Source organism: Euleptes europaea, chromosome 2 (genome assembly GCF_029931775.1).
Source record: "Euleptes europaea isolate rEulEur1 chromosome 2, rEulEur1.hap1, whole genome shotgun sequence".
NCBI lineage: Eukaryota > Metazoa > Chordata > Lepidosauria > Squamata > Sphaerodactylidae > Euleptes > Euleptes europaea.
Genome location: NC_079313.1, coordinates 25,982,184 through 26,006,528, shown reverse-complemented (window position 1 = coordinate 26,006,528; position 24,345 = coordinate 25,982,184). Strand labels below are relative to the sequence as shown.

At 47.2% G+C, this 24,345-nt stretch overlaps 1 protein-coding gene across 1 annotated transcript in view; it reads left to right on the top strand.

The window, feature by feature from the left end:
• The window catches only part of OLFML2B (olfactomedin like 2B), a 41,050-nt gene extending 17,156 nt beyond the window's left edge, over positions 1-23,894 (top strand). Inside the window, exons 3-8 of the mRNA XM_056845677.1 lie at positions 7,519-7,626; positions 11,420-11,572; positions 14,681-14,906; positions 18,161-18,760; positions 21,563-21,739; positions 23,024-23,894. Coding sequence (XP_056701655.1) covers positions 7,519-7,626; positions 11,420-11,572; positions 14,681-14,906; positions 18,161-18,760; positions 21,563-21,739; positions 23,024-23,625 — 1,866 coding nt within the window. The 3' untranslated portion in view covers positions 23,626-23,894. The remainder of the gene's footprint in view (positions 1-7,518; positions 7,627-11,419; positions 11,573-14,680; positions 14,907-18,160; positions 18,761-21,562; positions 21,740-23,023) is intronic.
• The last annotated feature ends 451 nt before the right edge of the window (positions 23,895-24,345 follow it).

Sequence of the window (24,345 nt, the reverse complement as noted above, 5' to 3'; positions counted from 1 at the left end):
TTCTTCTTCATTTTCCATCTATTGAGTCTTAATTGAGGACTCTGATTGTTTTTCCATGGACCTGTGTGACAATCTATAAGCACCCATTTGATTTTACTGTTAATAATTTTACCATATATATTTGAACTGGATTTAATTTAGATACATTGTGTTATGTATTGTGTTTTAATGGTTGTTAGCTGCTCTGAGCCCGGCTCCAGCCGGGATAGAGAGTGGGATACAAGTATAATAATAAATAAAATAAAAGAATCAATACCTTGAATGTTTTTCTCATCTGCTGGAAGGAAGCTCCTTTCCTTCAAAGCTTTATTCTTCTTTTTCAATCCATTCTCAGTCACCTTCTTTAACCAAGCTTTGAATGTATATGAACACATAAAGCTCCATTATATCATCTGTCTAGCACAGTGCTGTCTTGTCTGGCTCTCTGAGGTCTTTCCACATTCTGCTACCTGAAGATTGGAGTTATATATAATGACCAAATGTCCCTATACAGAGGGCAACACAACACATAGTTGACTTTTGATCATGTCCAGTTGGCAGGAGCAAACACATTGACATAAAAACATAAGAAAAACTCTGCTGGATCAGACCAAGGCCCATCAAGTCCAGCAGTCTGTTTATACAGTGGCCAACCAGGTGCCTCTAGGAAGCCCCCAAACACGATGACTGCAACATTATCCTGCCTGAGTTTCACAGCACCTAATATAATGGGCATGCTCCTCTGATCCTGTAAAGAATAGGTACCCGGTATTCATGACTAGTATTCATTTTAACTAGTAACCATGGATAGCCCTATCCTCCATGAATATGTCCCCTCTTGAAGCTTTCCAAGTTGGCAGCCATCACCACATCTTGAGGCAGGGAGTTTCACAATTTAACTATGTGTTGTGTGAAGAAATACTTCCTTTTATCTGTTTTGAATCTCCAGCTTCAGCAGATGATCCCGCATTCTGGTATTGTGAGAGAGGGAGAAAAGCTTCTCCCTGTCCACTCTCTCCATACCATGCATAATTTGTAGACCTCTATCATATCTCCCCTTGGCCACCTTCTTTTTAAGCTAAACAGCTCTAAGTGTTTCTACCGCTCATAGGGCAGTTTCTCTAGCCCCCTGATCATTTTGATGGTAAAGCATTAAAGCAGGCCAAGGTGTGGTGTCTTTGGTATTTAGAGAATTCTAAAACATGATTTCCTACCACCAGATAAGACTATGCCTGTGGTCTGTCTGATTGAAGGGCTGTATCCCGGATTCTCTGTTTAATTATATCTTTGACTCCCATAAATCCAAGATGGCTCAGAAGTAAGTCTCACGTTATTCAGTGGAGCCTTACTCCCTACAGCAGTGGTTCCCAACCTTTTTTTGACCAGGGACCACTAGGACTTTTTTGTTCGGTGCAGGGACCCCAAGATTCAAAATAAAAATTCAGAGAATTTGAAAATAAACTTTAGTCATAACTGTTAGTTAAACATTAAACTTAGAAAAATATTTGAATATATATTTTTATAATAGAGAACTTTTAATTGAAAATATTAATTTATTATGGGTTTATAACTTTGTTTCACGGACCTTAATTTTGTTCTCGTGGACCCCTGGGGGTCCACGGACCCCTGGTTGGGAACCAGTGCCCTACAGGGTGTCCTTAGATTTGCAGCCCAGCAGAGCAATCCTGTACCGAATTATTCCAGACCAAACCCATTGATTTCAGTGGGCTTAGGCTGGAGTAACTGCACAGGATTGCACTGCAGATTTGCTCCTGTGATTGTACAGCAGTTTGTACATGCTGAAAGCCTGTGTGGTCATAAGAACATAAGAGAAGCCCTGCTGGATCAGACCAAGGCCCATCAAGCCCAGCAGTCTGTTCACACAGCGGCCAACCAGGTGCCTCTAGGAAGCCCACAAGCAAGGTGCCTCTAGCACAGGGGTGGGGAACCTTTTTCCTGCCAAGGGCCATTTGCACATTATTGACATCATTCAGGGGCCATACCAGGTGTAGATCTCCCGGTGTGGGGGGGAGACGCTAGGGTTGCCAGGTCTCCAGCCACCACCTGGAGATTGGCAACCCCAGGGGAGGCCACACAGAGAAGGCCTGCAAGGCGCCCCTGCTCCCCCCCTCCCAGTTGGGAGGGCAGCCAGAGGTGGGCCTGAGCAAACGAGGCACCAGGAGGGCGCAGCCCACAGTCGATCGGCAAGGGAGGAAGGGAGGAAGAAAAACAGAGAAAGAGGAAAAGGGAGGGGGGAGAAAGAAATGGAGAGAGGGGGAGAAAGGAAGAAAAGGACGGAGGGAGACAAAGAAAGAGACAGAAAAAGAGGGAGAAAGAGAGGGAGAGAAAGGAGAAAGAGTGGCAGAAAAAGAGGAAGAAAAGAGAGAAAAGCCTTCCCTCCCACACACACACCCGCGCACGCTGGCCCCGTGCGACCAGGCCCCAGCCTCCCCCGCCCACACACACACGGCGGTGCACAGAGCCCCGTGTGACCAGGCCCCAGTTTCCATACCCTCCCCCCCAGAGTCCACAAAAGCCCCCCCCCCCCGAAGCCTGATCGGCTCCCGCATGCATGCTCTGCCGCCAGGAGCCGCTGGCCTCTTCCCCCCCCCCTCTCGCTGCTCAACAGCCGACAGGCAGCGAGAGGGGCTTACAATGTGCCGCGGCGTTCCTGCATGCCGTGGCTGTAGAGGGAAGCCTTGGGGGAAGCGTCCCTCCCCCTCCCCTCTTCTCTCGCCGACCAACAGCTGACAGTCGGCGAGAGGAGGTCCAAAGGGCGCCACAGCGCCCCTGTAAGCTGCGGCCCCAGGAACACCCTCGGGGAGGGCCGCCCTGCGCCCCGCCTCCGCGGCAGGGTCCCAGAGCTCCCGAGGGCCACAAAAAATGTCCTCGGGGGCCGCATACGGCCCCCGGGCCTGAGGTTCCCCATCCCTGCTCTAGCAAGCCCACAAGTCCTATCCAAGTCTATCATCAAGCATTGGTTAGTGGTTAGAATGTTAGACTAAGATCTGGGAGACCCAGGTCTGAATCCCCAATCTTGCATGGAAGCTTGCTGGGTGACCTTGGGCCAGTCATATAGTCTCAGCCTAACATACCTCACAGGGTTGCTGAGATGATAAAATAGAGGAAAGGAAACTAATGGTAAGCGTAAATGAAGTAAACAAATAAAAATGATAAACAAGAGCAGCAGAAGAGACAGTGGAACACTTCAATCTTTTCTATTTGCATCTTTGATTAGTTATCTTGATTCTGGAGTTACTGAGATTTTTGGTTAGGCTTTGCTTAGGAGTTGAAGAAGAAGAAGAGTTGGTTTTTATATGCCGTCTTTCTCTACCACTTAAGGGAGAATCAAACCGGCTAACAATCACCTTCCCTTCCCCTCCTCACAACAGATACCCTGTGAGGTAGGTAGGGCTGAGAGAGCTCTAAGAGAGCTGTGACTAGCCCAAGGTCACCCAGCTGTCTTCATGTGGAGGAGTGGGGAAACCAACCCAGTTCACCAGATTAGTGTCCACTGCTCGAAACCACCGCTGTTAACCACTATGCCACGCTGGCTCTGTATTCAATTTAGGCTGGAAGTGAGAGGGGTTTGTGGTAAGGTCTAACTGTCATCAATGCTTGATGATAGACTTGGATAGGGCCATAGGAATTGCCTTGCGAGTTTAGACCTCGAGTCCTTCTGACCCTGCATTCTGGTTCCAACACTGGCTAGTCATATGTTTCTGGAATCTCACAGCACCTGGTTTTCAGAGGTATACTGTCTCTGAACATGGAAGCTCTGCTTCTCCCGTGGCTAAGTCCCAGATGGACCTATTTTCCATGAATTAAAAAAAGGCAAGCGTGTCGTGATGAATTCGTACTAGTGTTACACAATGCTTCCTTTTGTCTGGTCTGAATCTACTCACCACAAATTAACTTCCTTCAGATAACCTGGAGTTCTGGTATTATAAGAAAGGAGAGGAAAATTTATCTTTCTCCCCGCTTCCCACATTGTTTATATTTGATAAATCTCCTTCCTTAGTTGTCTTTTTATGATTTATGGTACAAGCCTAAATAGAGTTACACCCTTTTAAGCTTGTTGACTTCAGTGAATTTGAGGAGGGTGGTAACTATTTTGAATGGCACTATAAGGATACAATTCTACGCGTTTTTATCTGGGAGTAAGCCCCATTGAATGAAGCAGTGCTTACAGCTGAGTTAACTTGCATAAGATTATGCTGAAAGTGCTTTTTTTTGCCATCAAGTTGCAGCTGACTTACGGCAAAGCCCCTAGAGTTTTCAAGACAAGAGACTTTCAGAGATGGTTTTGCCATTGCCTGCCTCTGCATAGCAACCCCATAGACTTCCTTGGTGCTCTCCCATCCAAGTACTAACCAGGGCTGACCCTGCTTAGCTTCCAAGATCTGATGAGATCGGGCTAGCCTGGGCCATCCAGGTCAGGGTGAAGGTGCAATAAGCTACCATTAAAAAATCAACCCCTTTAATTTAGAGGACTAGGAAACCATAGAATTGGTCACTGAATCCCTGTTTTCACCTTCTTGAGGACATTTATGTAAGTCTCTCCATAACCAAACTTCTGGATGGGACTGTAGCTCACTGGTTGAGCATGTGCTTTATGCGCAGAAGGTCCTGGATTCAATCTCTGGATTCTCCAAACGAACTCAAGTAACATGGCTGAGAGAGCCACTCCTGATCACACTTATGGACCATACAGGGCCATGAGAGCATCGGGCAGCTCCAGCTGTTCCAACAGATCTTGCCCTGTGGCCACTTGTGATCTATGCAGTTGTCGTGTGTCCCAGATGTGCTGTGATTTGGCCGAGTGACGTGGCTGAAGCCTGCCTCTAGAGGGCGTTGGGTCCCCATCGCTCCCCGCGCCCTTTCCCAAGGCCTCCCTCAAAAAGGAGCCAATGGCGGCCAGCTGCGGCACAGATCCTTGTTGTCTAGGAATAGCACCACGTTCCAGAGGGCTAATTCACAACGCTCCCTGAAGAGGGTTATGCAAACATCCTTGGCTCGAGAACTCAAGCTGGGAAAACTCAGAATGAAGCTATCCAAGGCTGCCTCGTGCCAAACACAATTTGAAGCAATTTATCACCAACGGTTCTGAGATTCATTTAGCACTGTGTGGTTTTTTTTCCCTGCTTTGGCCTGAGATTCAAAGTTTAATTCTTTTTGTTTTTAAAGAAGAGAACCTTTTACTGGAGAGTCTGGTTGACCCAGGGTCAGTTCAAACATAACGTTTTCCAGCCACACTGTCGGTTTCCCGTAGCTTCATAAAAGGGAAACGAAGTTATCTTCATAACATGAATGTAGAGATAAATCGGAAAAGCTGTGTAGTGTAGCAGTTGTTCACGGAGAAAAAGAAGACCTTTAACGGGTTGGACTGGTATAAAATGTTCATAACTGTATAGAAAATGGGAACAGCCGTTGGGATCTTGCTCCGCCTCCCCCTTCCTGCTGGAAAGGTCTCTGCTGTATCTGCCAGTTATCCTGGGGGCCAAATAGGGTTACCAGCCTCCTGGAGGGGCCTGGAGTTTTGCTGAAATTACAACTGATCTCCAGACTACAGCGATCAGTTCCCCTGGAGAAAAGGCAGCTTTGGAGGGTGGACTCTGTAGCATCGAAATCCCCCACTGAGCTCCCTCCCTTCCCCAAAGTCCACCTTCCTGAGGCACTGCCCCTAAATCTCCAGGAATTTCCCGAACTGGAGTTGGCAACCTAGGGTCAGACTACATGTTATACTGCTTCTGGGCCAGCTCTGGGGCCCGTCAAGCAAGAGTGCTCTGGGAGTTCCCAATTGTTACCAAGCAAGTACACATAACTGCACTTTCTCATATTCATCCTTTATTATGCTTGTTTTCCCTGTATTGGCTTCCTCACTGTTGATTTTAGATTGTGAGCTCCTTGGGGGCAGAGGCCTGTTTTACTTATATGATCAGGGCCAAATTAAGACATGCTCAGTCTCTAAGAGGTCCATAGCATGACCTCAAAAATGGTAATTTAGTAATTTTTAATCATTATTTTGTATTTAAGGGCCCTTCATAATGCAAGGCCCTAAACTGAAGCTTACTTAGCTTGTGCTAAGTAAATCCAGTCCTGCTTATGAAGCATATTTCTGGCACCCTGTAAATCAGGAGTGCTAATCTTTGTTCTCCCTTAGTTTCTGAATATCACTGTTAATATTCTGGTGTGAGAGCTGAAGTGCACATCTGGACAACTGGGTGGTATAGCTCTTTCTGGGCTGTACTATAAGATTGATTGCTCTGCTATGTATTTTTTTAAAAAATTGTGTTCATAGAAACTTTGTATGTCTAGGAAAGGCTAGGCCTCTGTGAGCTACTAGCTTTCTGCTTACAGGTATCTTTTAAATGTGAAGGGACCTTCAGAAATGTCAGTCTTTACCTGAAGTCCAAGCAGTACGAGTCTAGGTCAGTGTTACTCTGCGGCTCACAGAGAGCCACTTTCATAGTTACCACCCACCCAAAGAGCCACGTTTACTTCCATCTCGAGCATGAGGCCTGCTCCTCAAGGAGGCTTGTAGTTTACCCACTCCTCCAGTAGCAGCTGTTTCAAGATGGGAACCACCTGCCAGCCACAAGCCTTGCCCACTTTTCTGAAACACGGGGCAAATGCCATATTGGGGAACAGTGCTAAAAACAAAAACAAACCACAGTTGGCATGTCAAAGAGCGATACGTGGCTCCAAAGCAACTGAATGAGTATGATTGCTCTAGGAAAAACTGCTGCATGAGATTCCTCCTGATCATATATATTTTAGTGTTTGGAAATGAGAGTCTGACTTATTTTTCTTGTGAGTGTGGATTGTAGAGAAGGTCTGTGAAATCAGCCTGACATTGTTTCTTTAGAATCGTTCAGAGTACAAAGCAATCTTTACAATAGCCCTGTGAGAACTTTTCAGGTATATGATCACGGCTGCATGTGTGATGATTGCCATAAAATGGAAAACGGAAGATTGTCCAGATATAGAAGAGTGGAAGTCTGATCTGGAGAACCGGGTTTGATTCTCCACTCCTCCACATGAGCGGTGGAGGCTAATCTAGTGAACTGGATTTGTTTCCTCACTCCTACACACCAAGCCAGCTGGGTGGCCTCGGGCTAGTCACACTCTCTCAGCCCCACCTACCTCACAGGGTGTCTGTTGTGGGAAGGGGATTGTAAGCCGGTTTGATTCTGCCTTAAGTGGTAGAGAAAGTCAGCATATAAAAACTAACTCCTCGTCGTCGTCTTCGTCGTCGTCGTCTTCATCGTCATCTTCTTCTTTGTCTTCATCTTTGTCTTCTTCATCTTCTTCTTGTATTGTTCATGTATTGTCTTGTGTTGTTTTGTATTGTATGTCTGATTATGAAATTGGAAAATAAAAACCTTTAAAAATCAATAGCCCTGTGAGGTGGGCCAGGTTTTCCCAGGGCTATCCGGTGAGCTTGGTTCATCAAAGCATCAATTAGCCCTTTGTGCTAATTTACAAGTCAAGACAGTCTGTGGGATCGATCTCACTGTTCCGTTTTCGGTTTTGCAGTTGGCAGCTGTTATCGACATGCTGGAAGGCGCATTCTACGGCTTGGACCTCCTGAAACTGCATTCCCTTACGACCAAGCTGGTGGGTCGAGTGGAGAAACTGGAAGAGGTAAGGGGCCGGCAGGCTCTCCTGAGGGTTTTTCTTGTAAGGGGCAACCTGCAGTCCCCTCAGCCCCTTTCAACAAAGTGACTGGCTCTGTGGCAGGAGCTGCTAGTCATGCTCTGATCGCCCACTGGGAGCTCCTGACCCTCAGCGCAGGCAGAAGTACGGCAATTTAACCAGTCTTCTGTGATATGAAACCAGGCCTGTGACTGCATATTGCTGAACATTGCACTGTTGTTGTACTATAGTGATCATTGGCAACTGGGTTGGTTTGTCCAGACAGGAAAATCCAGTTGCAGATGATTGCTGTCATGCAACGAAAATGCAATATCCAACAATGTGTGGATGCAGCCAGGACCTTCCTTGACCCATAGGTGTATGCGTAAAAGGTTTCCTTCCGTCCTGTCTGTCTCATACACATGTTTATCCCATCCTTCTTCTAGACCACTCAGGGTGGCTGATGTGGTTCTCTCATCCTCCATTTTCATCCTACTTCATGAGGTAGGTTAGGACAAGTGACCCTGTGGTCACCCACTAAGCTTTATGGCAGGGTGGGGATTTGAACTCAGACCTCCCTTGTCTCAGTCCAACACTGTACCATTCAGGCTCTCAAGGGGACTCTTGAAAATATAGTGTGTGAGCAGCAGGTGGGAGCAACCTTGTGTTTCCATTCAAACATCCTGAAAATAACACTAACTATACTTCCCCGTGGCTCCCTCTTTGGCCTTTGTTCAGTGTGTGATAAGGTTCTAAGAGAGAGTGTTCACAAGACACTAACACCAGCAATGCAATTGAATCTCTGGTGGTTTTTAGAAAAAACAAACAAAAAATAGTAGTCATGCAGGTAGCCGAGGGTTATGCGAGATAGTCTTAACTTAGACCCACTGAAATTAATGTTACTCTTTGCAGCCAAGATGGTGACGATTACAGTACGTGTTCTGAAACTTGTGAGTGGCAGACTTTCTGTTTCCACCATGCCAGACATGCTAAACCATGCTAAACAGTGTGGTCTAGTGGTTAAGATCAGTGGAGTCTAATCTGGAGAACTGGGTTTGATTCCTCACTTCTCCACATGAAGCCAGCTGGGTCACCTAGGGCTAGTCACAGTTCTCGCTGAACTCTCTCAGCCTCACCTTCCTCACAAGGTTGGTTGGCCACTGTGTGAACAGACTGCTAGACTTGATGGGCCTTGGTCTGATCCAGCAGGGCTTTTCTTATGTTCTTAAAGTGTCTGTTGTGGGGAGGGGAAGGGAAGGAGATTGTAAGTCAGCTTGATTCTCCTTAAAAGGTAGAGAAAATCGGCATATAAAAACCATCTCCTCCTCCTCTTCATTTTCATTTTCATTGTGAGGGGACAGAAAGACCTAGTTCTCACAGAGGAGGTAAAGCTCTACCTGGACTGTATTACTTCAGATTTAAGGGGTGACGGTGCCTTGCATTTTTTTTACAAAAGTTCCCTGCATATAAAAAATGGGCAGGCCAGAAGGAAGGTTTTGCTTTGAACCTCTTTCCCTGACACCTAAGCTTTTCTCAATCATTACGTTTTACTGTGTGCACGGGGAGAAGACACTGCACACATCCCTTCTGATTCACACCATCACCATTTCAGCTTCAGTATATGCAAACCAAGGCTTTTCAGACAAAATGGCCATCACGTAGATTGGGAGGATCACGTGTAGTACATTCTTCCCATATGCATGGTAAAATGTAACTGGAAGGGGCTGTGGTTTTCTATGTACCTTTTGTATGGAGTAAGTGAGCTCCCGTCTGCAGTCTGAAGTGGTACATTCCAGTCATAGGTTTACCACCCTATTGGGAACAGGGGCTGTAGTTCTGCTATGGCCAAGTTATGAAGGGGCTTGGATTGGGGGTGGGATATGCGAGACACTAGCACTTATAATTCCTGACCCAGTACAGTTCTAATGTCCTGCATATCCCACCCCTTATAGATGTTAATTTGTTCCACTATCTCATTTCAATCTACACTAGATTTCATTCTCCTCTGCTGTTGCTGGTTGGAAGTATGTCATACCGGCTCTTGGTGAACCAATTTCTCTTTTGATTGGATCTTGTTTTGTACTAGGGATGCCAGCCTCCAGGTAGGACCTAGGGATTCCCCGAAATTACTGCTCATCTCCAGACTACAGAGATCAGTTCCCCTGGAGAAAATGAATGCTTTGGAGGGTGACCTCTATGGCACTGTACCCCACTGAGATTTCTGTCCTCCCCAGGCTCCACCCCCAAATCTCCCCATCCCTCACTGGTGGCCAGGAGGGACATGGCAACCCTATTTAATACTGACCTCTCTTTGTAACACCTCCCCCCCCCCACACACACACACTTTCTTCTGGCCTAATGGAGGTACACTTTTATGCATCTGATTAAGTGAGCTCTGACTCATGAAAGCTCATGCTGAAATAAGTTTTGTTAGTCTTTAAGGTGCTACTGGACTACTGTGTAAGTTTGCTAAACCGGCTACCCCTCCGGATTTAATTTGTTGATAATCCTGCTTCATTCCGAAGGATCTGAGTGGCGCAAACAGATATTTAAATATTTTTAAAAGGTAAAAGAGGTAAGGGATTTTTAATTTTTTTTTTGCTGGTAAGGAGGGATATGCACCCTTCCAGTATCCCTTCTTCCTCTGGGCCAGTGGTTCTTAACCTTTAATCCATTACATCCCACCAAGAACACAACATTATCACTGAATGCTCCCCACACCATGATTAGAACTTTAAAAAGCACCTCCTCAGACAAGGCAATTCTATCTATCCATACAATCCATCCATCCAATCCATCTAATCTATCCAATCCGTCTAATCTATCCAATCTATACTTCTGAGTATGGCTCAAGAATGTGGATCAAAGAACCAGCATGATGTGGCTGTATACCGAAAAGGAGGATTTGATCTGAATTTTAATGGATTTTTTAAACCTATCAAAACAGAAAAGACAGGTCTGTGCAAGCATAGTTCTTGCAACTCCAACAACAATAAACAGGCTGACCAAAATTTTGTGAGATCAGTCAGCAGTCTTAAGGGAAATTTTGGAAAAGCTGGTGGAGAAGGAGGCTGAGGGATGGAATGGCTGAACAGGAAGTGGCAACACTTACCACCGTCGATCGTCGGATGAGATGGAGGAGGGTTGAAGCAGCAAGTGTTTCTCTTGTGCTTTGTACTTCAAAGCCTTTTACCGTTGCTGCTCGCCTGTTGATGGGGAGGTATCAGGACAGTCTTGCCCATCAATCCCCAGCCCCATCAGCAGATGGGCTACAGTGGTGAGAAGCTTTGAAGCAGACAGTATGAGATGCACTTTTGACCCTCCTGTGCCCCTCCAATGCCAACTGATTGGGAGGTCAGGGTGGCAGGAGGGTTGGAAGGCAGAGAAAGTGAGCATTGGGCTCAGGGGCTGTGGCTCAGTGGTAGAGGATTTGCGTGGCATGCATAAGGCCCCTAGTTCAATCCCTGGCATCTTGAGTTAAAGGATCTGGCAATAGGTGATGTGAAAGACCTCTGCCTGAGACCCTGGAGAGCTGCTGCCAGTCTGAGTAGACAATACTGACTTTGATGGACTGATGGTCTGATTCAGTATAACACACCTGTGTTCATGTGGGTCAGCCGACCACTGTAGCAGATTTCTTTCCAGTTCTTTTTATGGAGGAAGGAGCAGGCCCTTGCAGATATCGATCCTCTTACATGTTTTACTTACAAAATACAAGCTCAGTTATAATGATAAAATCCTGGATGTGTTCTATGGACAAGTTACATTCTGTTTCTTTTCTTTCTTTTCCCTGGGCACCTAGGACCAGAAACACAAGACTCAGAAGGCTGGTGAAGTTCTGCAGGAACTGGATCATAAAACTAAGAATAATTCATCCTTTGGCATCTCCAATGACCTCGCTGACATCCAGAGTTTGTTGCAAAGGGATGCTGCAGCTGCCTATACGCTCACTGAGGTGAGGCCTGCACTAAAGGAATTCAGTTTCCTGTGTCGTTCTCCCTTGAGGGCTAGAAACTTGATGATAATTTTTTCAAATGGGAACTTTGGACTCTGAGGATATCGGTGCTGGCCTGCTATCAGATTCATCTTAGAAGCTGATGAGATGATATCTTTCAGTGGACCAACTGATCTTTAAAAAAAACTGCCCCCAAAGAGTCACAGGTCCATCTAATAGAAAGGAATCATTCCACTGGCTTGCTAGCTCTCTTTGTGGCTTTGATAGCCGGGGTCACCCAACATCTGAGGGTTGTCCAGAGGCTGGAATGAAATGGTGAGTCAATCCTGCAACAAGTACCAGCGGTGTCTGCTTTTTCAGTCACGGACTCTTCATAAAACGTTGAGGGTAGCATGAAATGTTTTTTGTGGTGAGTGTGTGGATCCAGGACCTCACTTGTCAAAATAATGGAGAATATGAGGCAGGAGGCACTTGAGGAAGTACCAGTGGGGAGAACTGGGAGGAGCGTAACCCTTTCTGTGCCCTCTAATTCTCTCTTGAAAATGCCCTCCACCTCCACTTTTCTCTCTCAGAGGCTCGCTGTTGGTTTCAGAACCTGGCCAGAGAAATAAGGAGTGGGGGAGCGATTTTCAGGGGAGAATTGGCAAAGGAAAGACAAGTAAAGCACTCTTCCTGCCCCACAGAGTGTTCGCTGCAGATCCACCCCAGCTCTGCATTAGCACACGAGAGTAATGTGGGGTTGAGAACTCTGTCTTCTCTTCCTAAAGTCTCACTCTGGCTAAAGGAAGGAGCCCAGAGGTCAAAGCAGCACCCTGGAGGTTTTCTTTCTTGTTCTGTTTCTCCAAATGCCTGTTCCGGCCAGCCTTCCTTGGTTAGCCTTCCTGCTGAAATCAGCATAATCCATCTGGGAGGAGAGGAAATGGAAGGAGGGCCGACCAGGAGAATGCTGGCTTCAGAAGCCGCAAGATGGAGGTTTGTTGGAGGGATTGTGTCATTTTGAAAGAGCGAGCTGCAATTTGAAGCTCGCTTAAGGAGTCCCTAGGGATGGCTGCTTAGGCTAGGAGAGGAAAGTATAGCTTTCTTCCAGGGTTGGAACAGAATATCTGTTCAGAGAACCACCCTCCAGTAATGTTGGATCCTGCAAGCTTATTCTGCTAGCAGAGCCTCTTTCCTGTAGAGGAAGGAGCATTCCTGGGATGCCAGAAAAGCATCTTGCAGGTTCAATCCCCTGCATCTCCAGTTAAATAGATCAGGTTGTCAGCAATGTGAAAGACCTTGATCTGAGACTCTGGAGAGCCACTGCAAGTCAGAGTAGATGATACTGACCTTGGTAGAATGAGGGTCTGACTGAGTTTAAGGCAGCTTAAATAAGGGGCTGTGCCTCATAAGAACATAAGAAAAACCATGCTGGATGAGACCAGGGCCCATCAAGTCTAGCAGTCCGTTCACACAGTGGAACCAGGTGCCTCCAGGAAGCCCACAAACAACTGCAACGGCATTATCCTGCCTGTGTTTCACAGCAATTAATATAATAGGCATGCTCCTCTGGTACTGTAGAGAATAGGTATGCATCATGACTAGTATTCATTTTGACTGGTAGCCATGGATAGCCCTGTCCTCCATGAGCATGTCCACTTCCCTCTTAAAGCCTTCCAAGTTGGCAGCCATCATCACATCCTGGGGCAGGGAGTTCCACAATTTATCCATGTGTTAAGTTAAGAAATACTTCCTTTTGTCTGTTTTGAATCTCTCACCCTCCAGCTTCAGCAGATGACCCCATGTTCTGGTATTATGAGAGAGGGAGAAACGCTTCTCCTTGTCCTCTCTCCCCATAACATGCATAATTTTATAGACCGCTATCATGTCTCCCCTTAACCACCTTCTTTCCGAGCTAAACAGCCCTAAGTGTTTTAACCGCTCCTCATAGGGCAGTTGCTGTAGCCCCCTGATGGTTTTGGTTGCTCTTTTCTGTACCTTCTCAAGCTCTGCAATATCCTTTTTTAGGTGTGGTGAGCAGAACTCCGTGGTAGAGCATCTGCTTTGGTTTACCACTTAACACTGGAACTTTGAATCGAGCTTGGAAATGCTCCAGAAAAATGTTGTGCGGAGTCTTCAGGTTCACGTCAGGGAGCCCCGGTTAAGATCGTTTGCTGTAATATTTGGAACGAGAGTTCTGAAGTCTTGAAAGCAGTTCAGAGGCACGGTGCCCTGAATGTCAGACAGAAGGTAGAAAACGTGAAATCCAAATCCCAGACTGAGATCCAGAACGAGGCTGGCCTCCGGCCTGTCACGACACGCAGGAAAGCTTGCAGCCTCCTTCCTGCTTAAGGAGCCTTCCCCCAAAGAGCCACTTCAGTTGGATGAAGGTTCCATAAGTGGGGAGAGAGGCTTCAGATCTTGCTGAACAGTGTGGTGGGATATAGGCTGCCATGATGGACAGAAGCAAAAGCTGCTGAGAGGTCTTGAAGACTCTGCAGCCTTCTGGCCCCACTATCTGCCTCCTTGCACCCACCAGAACAGCCAAGGCAGTTTCCCTACAAAATCTGCAGGGAAGTTGGGCTGGGGATGAGTGAAGTCCTGTGTATCACTATTAGCCATGATAGCTAAATCTATTAGAGAGCCAATGTGGTGTAGTGGTTTGGAGCGGTGGTTTGGAGCGGTGGACTCTGATCTGGAGAACTGGTTTTGATTCCCCCATTCCTCCACATGAGCAGCAGACGCTAATATGGTGAACTAGGTTGGTTTCCGCACCTTCCTTCCCCTCCCCATAACAAACACCCTGTTAGGTAGGTGGGGCTGAGAGAGCTCTAAGAGAGCTGTGATTAGCCCAGGGTCACTCAGCTGGCTTCATGTGTATGAAGTGGGGAAACCAACCTGGTTCACCAGATTAGCGTCCACCGCTCATGTGGAGAAGTGGGGAATCAAACCTGGTTCACCAGATTAGAGTCCACCACTCCAAACCACCGCTCTTAACTGCTACACCACACTGGCTGGAAACAAGAAATAGGATTAGATAGAGCCTGAGTCTGATCCAGCAGGGTTCTGATGTTCTTTGGCACTTGTGACCTCTGGCCCTCAATGTAATGTGCTCTTCTGGCTCTCTTAAAGGAAAAGTATGAAGATGGGTTCCTGCACGACGAAGTGGTTTCTCAGCACATCGGTTCTGACGAGTCCTTGCGCTATGCGCCCCAAGTGCCAGACACAACAAAGCCGAAGTCCACTTCACAAAGGAAGCTCCATGTGAGAAGCAGGCCTCCCTCCCGGCCCACCATCATTCGAGGGGTCACGTATTATAAAGCCAAAGACGCTGAGCTGGAAAACGATCTTGACGAACGTGAGCCTGCCCTTTCAGAATGAGGGTGGTTATAAAACTGCCCTTTCAAAATTCCAGATTCTCAATAAAAATTTGCCAGTTTGGCATGTTTACTTTGTTTTTATATATATAGAAGGTACCCAGCTTGCTGGGGGTAAAGGGAAGATGACTGGGGAAGGCAGTGGCAAACCACCCCATAAACATAGTCTGCCTAGTCAACGTTGGGATGTGACGTCCCCCCATGGGTCAGGAATGACCCGGTGCTTGCACAGGGGGCTACTTTTACTTTTACCTTTATATTGCAAATCATATACGCAAAGTAAATCTTACTTGCATAATATAGGCAAAGTAAATCATACTTTGCATAGGTTTCATAAATCTCACTGACTTCCTCCTCCTGTGGCAAACCTCCAACTCTCCCTTCATTCTGTTCTTGGGGCTCCCCTATCCCCAAGAGCAGCATTTGGGGGGCGTTTGGGGCTGCAGCAGGAAGGGGGAGGCGAGGAAGTTGTTATGCACTCACAGAGATATTTTCATTTGTGGAGATTTTTGGCAGAATCCAAGTCACTGTGTGGGTACAGGCATAAAGCCCAGGTGCTGTCTAGGCCATGAATTGTTGGATAAATTTTAATCCTAGTCAGAAGAATTTTGGAGTCAGCAAAGAATCATAGAATCATAGAGTTGGAAGGGGGCCATACAGGCCGTCTAGTCCAACCCCCTGCTTAATGCAGGATCAACCTAGAGCATCCCTGACAAGTGCTTGCCCAGCCTCTGCTTGAAGACTGCCAGTGAGAGGGAGCTCACCACCTCCCTAGGTAGCTGATTCCACTGTCGAACAACTCTTACATTAAAAATTTCCCCCCTAATATCCAGCCGGTATCTTTCCGCCCACAATTTAAACCCATTATTGTGAGTCTTATCCTCTGCTGCCAACAGGAACAGCTCCCCGCCCTTCAAATACTTAAAGAGGGCAATCATGTTCCCCCTCAAAGAGTTTTCTCCTGTTGGCTAGTAACCCAAATTGGTGGTGTACATGCTGCCAAGTCACAGCCAACTTACGGTGACCCAGTAGGGTTTTCAAGGCAAGAGGTCTTCAGAGGTGGTTTGCCACTGCCTGCCTTTCTGAAGCAATCCTGGACTTCCTTGGTGGTCTCCTATCCAAGTACAAGCCAAGGCCGACCCTGCTTAGCTTCCAGGATCTGATGAGATCAGGCTAGGCTGGGCCATCCAGGTCAGTTGATAACCCAAATGACGAGAGGGAATGTGTTTGCCTTTTTCTGCACGGGTTGCTCAGCTTGCTGTAGGAGTCAGTGGAGTTCTTGGCCCTTCCTGCTACTTAGAAGATGTTTTTGTCTCCCTCTAGTGGGTTGAACTAGACAGGCTTCCATTTTAGTCTTAAACCCAACATTTAATATACTTATTTCTGCAATTGCAATCACTCTCAACATTTGGATTCCTTTGCACAGAATCCAGATTTAAAGTTTCTGTTTGGAGTTTCAGTGTGGAGAGATGCATGCATGCAAATGAATGCTTTCCTCTGGTTCTCAAGGTCCATTTAGGAGCTGGAGCCCAGTAAATGTCCTGCTGTTTGCAAGGAGGCACAGATTCTATCCTTCCTTCGCTCCATAAAACAGCTGATCAGGGAGGTTCTAGCCCCGTGTTGGCGAACCTATGGCACGGGTGCCACTTCCGGCACGCGTAGCCCTTTCTGCCGGCACGCACGGTTCCTCCAAGCCGCTGGCCTTTCCGGCTCTGCCCCACCCCGGATGGGGGAGGCTGTAGCCCAGGGGTGGGGAACCTCCGACATGATTGCCGGTGGCCCCCGGACTCTCCCACAGAAGCTGCCGCCATTGCCGCCGCTGGAGCGTGCGCGGCCAGCCAGGCGGGTGGGAGAGCGGGGAACAGAAGCTGAGCGCTCACACTCGGCATGGCCGGCGGCTTCTCCGGCGCCCTCTGGGCCTGTGCGGGCGGAGGGGCATGGCTGGTCGGTGGGTGCGAAGGAGGCGCCCTCTGCCCCACCCTGCTCGCCTCTCACAAGCCTACCGCCGCACCCCACCGAGTGGCAAATCCAAGGCAAAACCTCCCATGCAGAAATGGCCTCTTTCTTTTTCTGTCTCCCTCTGTCCTTTTCTTTCTCTCCCTTGCTCCATTTCTTTCTCCCTTTCTCTCTCTTTTTCTTTCTTTCTCTCCCTCCCTTCCTTCCCTTTCCCCCTCCCTTCCCTTCTTTCCTTCCTTCTTTCCCTCCAGCAGCTTCTCCGGCACCCTCTGGGTCTGTGCGGGCGGAGGGGCGTGCAGTCCTATTCCACCTTTGAAGTGCCCACAAGCTATCCTCCAAACACCTTTCCATTTGTCTTGATATGTAGAGAGAAAACACTAAGGAACTAGTTGCCAATCTCCAGGTACTAGCTGGAGATCTGCTATTACAGGTGATCTCCAACCAATAGAGATCAGTTCCCCTGGAAAAAATTGCCACTTTGGCTATTGGACTCTATGGCACTGAAGTCCTTCCCCAAACCCCGCCCTCCTCAGGCGCCACCCCAAAAACCTCCCACTCATGGTGAAGAGGAACTTGGCAACCCTAGCCTCTCCCTCTGGGCCCCCTCTGGGGGTGGTATTCAGGTTAAATTGCCGCACTGGCACTCGGCGATAAATAAGTGGGTTTTTGGTTGCATTTTGGGCACTCGGTCTCTAAAAGGTTCGCCATCACTGTTCTAGCCTCTTTTTCCTAGTCATAAGTGCAGGTTCTGTTGGATTGGGGCCAGAAGCTCCATAGATTAAATATTCACATGCAGCCTGATCTTTAGCTCTTGGGAAAACAGTTCACACACTAGTGCTGTGGAACATGCAGTCAAATCACAGCTGACATATGGCAACCCTGTAAGGTTTAGAGATGTTTAGAGATGTTCAGAGGTGGTTTGCCATTGCCTGCCTCTGTGTAGCAATCCTGGACTTTCTTGGTGGTCTCCCATCCAAGAATTAATGAGGGCGGACCATGCTTAGCTTCTGAGATTGAGCTAGGCTGGACCATCATGCACTTTGCTTGAGGTATTTTAAGTGAACAGCGAGATAGTTGATGGGAGCAGGGGATTCAAGATGGAGGCAAGATTAGGAAAAACATTTTGGCATGCGCCAGTTGAGTTCTAGGAAGGACAGACACAGTAAGAGAGTGCAAGGCAATTTACTTCTATCATTTATCTGAGGATAGCCATTTAGGTTGGTTCACATTGTGCAGGAGAGAAGGGTCACTCCCTCTTCTTGCTCTATATTTTTGGCAGAGGACGAACTTTTCAGCGGCGAGAATGCAATTGATTTGCTGATTGAAGACCAGCTCTTGCAGCACTACGACCTGCTAAACATCCCCACGAGGAAGCCGTTCCCAGTTGAAGGACCGCTGACACTCCAAAGCATTGATCTCATGAAAGAACCTGTGACAGGCGCCATGTACGCTGGAGGAGGAGCTCCTACAACCACTACCACGGCAAAGATGCCACCGTTGTTCCTTTCCATTGCGCCTCCCGCTGTCAAATCCACCTCAAGTTCTACCTCATCAGTTGTCCCTCCTGCCAGCCATCATCCGCCAGCTGCTCCGAAGACCACGGCAGCTGCTGCAGTCACCTCAGTGACCGGCTCGTCGAGTGAAAGCATCGGGGGGACAATGCAGACGGTGGCTCAGGCAGCCATGCAGGCTCCCACAACAGTCCGGAGTGCAACGGCCACAAGGCCGCACACCACTGAGGGAGCCACCATTGATTTCCAAGCACAGGCAATGGCCAGGACTAGTTCAGCAGCCACAACCAAAGCCGTGACTTCTCCAACCACTGCCAGCACCACACCAAAACAGGGCTTTGATGAAGAAGATATCAGAAACAGCATAGGTGAGCTTATTTCCTCTGTCCTCCCTTGAGAACTTCAACTTATGAGATCTACAGTGTCCAACAACATGCACAGAACCCCAGATGAAAACAGAAGACTTGATACAACGCCAAGGCCGGGGACAGAGTCTTCATGTTGGCTCTGTGCATGTTGCCGGACGCTGTAGATCTCAGTTCCCTCAGGTTCTCCTGGAGCTCTTGCAGATAGGTGACGACATCTTGGCTCTCGATGTACGGACAGACAGAGTTAGTCAAAGCGGACAGCAGAGTTACTCAAAGCGGAATGAGAGTAGCACATGCCTTGCGCCCAGCTTGAAGAGAACATATTTTGACAGTTAATATGTTTTATTTTAGGCATGAAATAATGAAGCATGGTTTCAAGACTATAAACGGAAAGTGAGATGTTGGCTTCCTGAGAGGAGGATTAAAGGGGGCAGCTGGCCAGGCATAGCGGTCCCAGTTTACACTTTGGCTGGCTGGCTGTGGCCTGGCACAGTAAAGCACACTCAGCCATGTTGAATGCTGCCGGTGGGGAAGGAGAATAGTGGAGACCATGTGAGCTTGGATGGCAGTAGCCAGCAGATGTCTGACACTCCAGCTTGGAGTAGGGATATTCTGTAGGGTTGGATTCAGATGACACATTTCAATGAGTGCAAGAATATCTGCTCACAGAATGCAATCCCCACCTTCCGTAGCAGTCTGAATTGCCCCTGAAACTGTTTTGGAAGGAGAGGAGATCCCCCAAGAACAAGATTTCAGGGGGCATTTTTGTCTGTTGTTAGGTGTGTATGTGAGAAAATCGCACTCTGTGAGCAGATATATTAGTCTGGATCCAACCCTATTTGTGCAGCATGAACTTGGAATTGTACCTGCAAATCACCTTGAAGGTCCACAGCCATTCTTAGCTTCCCTTAATGCTGCGGAGGGGAGGGAAGCCATAGAATAGGATATGTGCTTTTCCTGTTGAAATAACAAGTTTCAGCGCTCACCTCGGATGAGTTTGGTAGCCTGACTGAGGGCAGAAGGAGTAGAAAAGGGCAAGAGTCCAGTAGCACCTTAAAGACTAACAAAAATATTTTCTGGTAGCCACAGCTCACTTCTTCAGATACAGCTAGAAAGTGAATCCATCTGTCTTTAAGTAGAGGAGAGTGAATTCAGACAAGCATTAGTATGTAAATGTTAACAGTATGTAAATGTGAATAGCAGGCGTGATGGGATTAGGTGTGGTATGCAGAAGAGTCTGTGATGTCCAGGGGAGAGATGGGTGTGGAGAAATCAACATTGGTAATGAGCCATGAATATCAACTGTAATTCAGCAGTTTCTCTTTCCAGTCTCCCTTTGAAATTCCTTTGTAAGAGAACTGCTACTCTTAAATCTGCAACAGAATGTCCTGGAAGATTGAAATGTTCTCCCACTGGTTTTTGAATATTGTGGTTTCTGATGTCAGACTTATGTCCATTTAATCTTTGTCTAAGAGACTGACCTGTTTGTCCAGTGTAGATTGTGGATGGGCATTTCTGGCATGTGATGGAATAAATCACATTAGAAGATGAGCAGGAGTATGAACCTGAGATAGTATGGCTGACATTGGTGGGTCCAGAGATGATGTTCCTAGAATCTATATGAGGGCAAAGTTGGCACCTTGGTTTGTTGCAGGCCTTGGTGCCAGAGTCCATGTTCCTGTTAAGTAGTTTATCATCATGGGTGAGAAGTTGTTTTAGGTTAGCCGGCTGTCTGTAAGCAAGAAAGGGACGCCCCCCCCAGTGCTTCAGCGAGGGAAGTGTCACAATCCAGCATTGGTTGTAGGTCCTTGATAATACATTGGACTGGTTTTAGTTGGGAGCTATAAGTGACAACCAGAGGTGTTCTGTTGTCATTCTCTCTGGGCTTATCTTGTAGTAAGTTGTGCCTGGGTATCATTCTGGCCTTCTCAATCATCTTTCTCACCATATCAGCAGGATATTGCTGCTGATATACTGACTTTGATGGAACACGGGTCTGATTTAGTATAAGGCAGCTTCATGTGTTCACCTTCTGGGGTTTTCAAGATAAGAGATAGCCAGAGATGCTTTACCATTGCCTTCTCTGCATAGCAACCCTGGTCTTCCTTTGGTGGTCTCTCATCCAAGTACTGACCCTCTCATCCAGTGGCTGACCCTACTTAGCTTCGAAGCTCTGGCAAGATTGGGCTAGTCCAGGCTATTAAGCCTGCCGACTGAGGGCTATGCAGGGGAAATAGCAACCAACGGGGGAGAAGTTAAGCCTGCTAATTTTCCATTGCTAATTGCACTTTCTTGTCGCTGTTCTGCAGCTGCATCCAGCATTTACAAGCCATTGTTTTCCACTTGAGATATGGAAATGATAAAAAAGGTAAAGGTCCCCTGTGCAAGCACCGGGTTATTCCTGACCCATGGGGTGACGTGACATCCTGACGTTTTCTAGGCAGACTTTGTTTACAGGGTGGTTTGCCAGTGCCTTCCCCAGTCATCTTCCCTTTACCCCCAGCAAGCAGGGTACTCATTTTACCGACCTCGGAAGGATGGAAGGCTGAATCAATCTTGAGCCGGTTACCTGAAACCAACTTCCGTCGGGATTGAACTCAGGTTGTGAGCAGAGCTTGGACTGCAGTACTGCAGCTTACCACTCTGCGCCACGGGGCTCTTTTTATGGAGATGATAACACTGGCCTTTTTGCAAGGCTGTTGTAGGGACGCCTGGTCTAGTGTAGACGAAGTGCTGTGAACGCTTGACATGTGTTCTGTACCATGCTAAGTAGGGTTCTTTCCTGCTCTGCTTCCCCATCAGGCCAGTGCAAAGATACCTTGTCCACCATCTCAAAGCCCATGATCCAGAACACCTACGGGCGGAACGAAGGCGCTTGGATGAAGGATCCGCTGGCCAAGGACGAGCGAATCTATGTCACCAACTATTACTACGGGAACACCCTGGTGGAGTTCCGGAGCTTGGACAGCTTCAAACAAGGTGGGTCTGTGGACCGTGGACTAAATTGCACTGCAGCTAAACTGCCCAATGGGGGAGAGCCTGGAGGGAGGAGGGCCTTTGAGGTCTAGAGTGGGGGAAGGCAAAGAAGTCCAGTGGAGCCAGGAGGATATTGAGGGAGGAATGGGCTGGTACTGAAATGGGCTTGGAAGGAGAGGTCTTAGAAGCTTGCCAAGCGGAGATTGGAGGGCTGAGAGGACCAAGAATTGTCCAAGAGGGACAAGGCAATTAAGGCTTTCGGCATGTGCCCTTGAAGAACTTTCCTTCATACGGTTTTCTCTTTAGGATAGGTGAGACTGTTGAACCGCCTTGCTTTCTGTAGCTAAAATAAATATTCACAAATTCTGGAAATCTGCCAAAATTCAGATTTCAAATGACAAACTGTACCTAAATTATTTGGTGTTTTAGCCATATTTAATAGGAATCCAGTGGTCCTTAATGACTATCAATGTGCTTTCCAGCATTAGTTTGAATTTGTAAGTCTTGAAGATGCTGCTGGACTCCTAATCTCCTACCACAGACGAACAGGGCTGCCTTTCTGGAATTTAGCCATATTTACATCTCTTGATGGTCTTGATTTGAGTATAGGTCCAATACGTAATCACATAAGCTGTCCAGTGTCAAATATTAAATGCTGTTGGGTTGGATTCAGTGATCTGTTTGCACAAGGGTCACAGATCTTTCCTGCTTTCCCTTCCCCCCAGAGAAATCCTTTGTGATCTTGTGGAAGTTGATTCCTGTGGTTGCCATATCCAGCTGGACCATATGGAACAGTTGGGGAGGAAGTGGAAGGAAGCAAAATCGCTTCCTCTTCCTTCTTCTGCCACTGCAGTTCTGGCGACAGAAGTGGTAGAAAGGGTGAAAAATTTGCTCCCTTCTCTCTCCACACTCCAACCCGCTCAGCTGCATGGCTGTTACTCCATGCATGTTCTGCAACACCGGGTGAAAAATTTCCTCTGACAGTTTGCTGGATCCAACCCGATTTAACTTATCAGGTGCTGTTAATATCAGCTGTAAACACTACCAAATGTCAAATGCTGAAATCAAATATATAGCAAATATTGGGAGTGGGAGTATTTGGGAAATATTATATTATAAATTAAACCTTTAAAATCACAGAGGAGAAATTCGGGGAGTGAATTAATTTCAGACTTACTCAAAGAGCCTGCCAGATTTTCAACCTCCTAAGTAAATAGCTAACAGGAGAGCAAGTAGGCTTCAGATCGAATGCATGCATGAATTAATTCTATTGTCTCTGGTCTAAAGGCCGATGGAGTAACTCTTACAAGCTGCCCTACAGTTGGATGGGGACAGGTCACGCGGTGTACAACGGCTCCCTCTATTACAACCGGGCCTTCACTCGCAACCTCATCAAATACGACCTGAAGCAGCGTTATGTGGCAGCCTGGGCCATGTTGGATGACGTAGCCTATGAGGAGGAAACGCCCTGGCGGTGGCGTGGGCATTCCGACGTGGACTTTGCCGTGGACGAGAACGGCCTGTGGATCATTTACCCGGCCATCAATTATGAAGGCTTCAGCCAGGAGGTGGTTGTCCTCAGCAGACTCAACGCCGTTGACTTGAGCACTCGGAAGGAGACCACCTGGAGGACGGGCCTGCGCAAGAACTTCTACGGCAACTCCTTTGTCATCTGTGGCGTCCTCTACGCCGTTGACAGTTACAACAAGAAGAACGCCAACATCTCCTATGCGTTCGACACACACACCAACACTCAGATCATCCCCCGCTTGCTTTTTGAGAACGAGTACTCCTACACCACTCAGATAGACTACAACCCCAAGGATCGCCTCCTTTATGCTTGGGACAATGGGCATCAGGTGACTTACGACGTCATCTTTGCTTACTGAGGACACAGCATGGACAATTCAAATGGGCCACTAGCACCTTTTTTTAAAAAAAAAAGCATATTTTTTTATTGTACAAATCAAAAAGTAAATGATTTTTGTTTCCTTTTGGAAAGTTAAGTGGATTGTAGATCAATCCACAGGCCAAAGCCAACCCTTTTTATTGCGGGCATAACCTTTGCTTCTGTTTTTATACTGAATATACGGCCTCCCATGAGACCACGGAAAATTATTTCTTTGCCAAGTGCAAACTCCCGGTGGAAGACGTCCCTTTCTGTGCCTTGCTATTGTAACACAAGACTTGCCCTTTGGAGGTGAGATCCTTAAAAAAAGTTACCATTTTTTAAATAATAAAATATCAATTGTTGAAACTCTGTTAAACCAGACTCCTGTTACTAATTGTTAACTCTTTGCTCACTATTATTTCTGCTACTATGTATTATTGTTGGATCAGCCTAATTATGCTGTTGACAGAGGGCAGTAGCCCATGTTCTCTTCCGTTTTAGAGGCCCTGACCCAAATTGCCATTTCCTTAACCAGAGGGCGTATCCCACAGCTAAGAAAATATAGCTCCACCTGTTGAACCGACGAGAGCAGGACAGAAGGATGCATTCCCTCTGTTGTCGGTTCCTAAGAACCAGTAATGCAGTGTCAATTTCTTTCAGCCACAAATAGTTCATTCGGCAGCTCTACATCCCATTATAGTGTTTCACCAAAAATTCT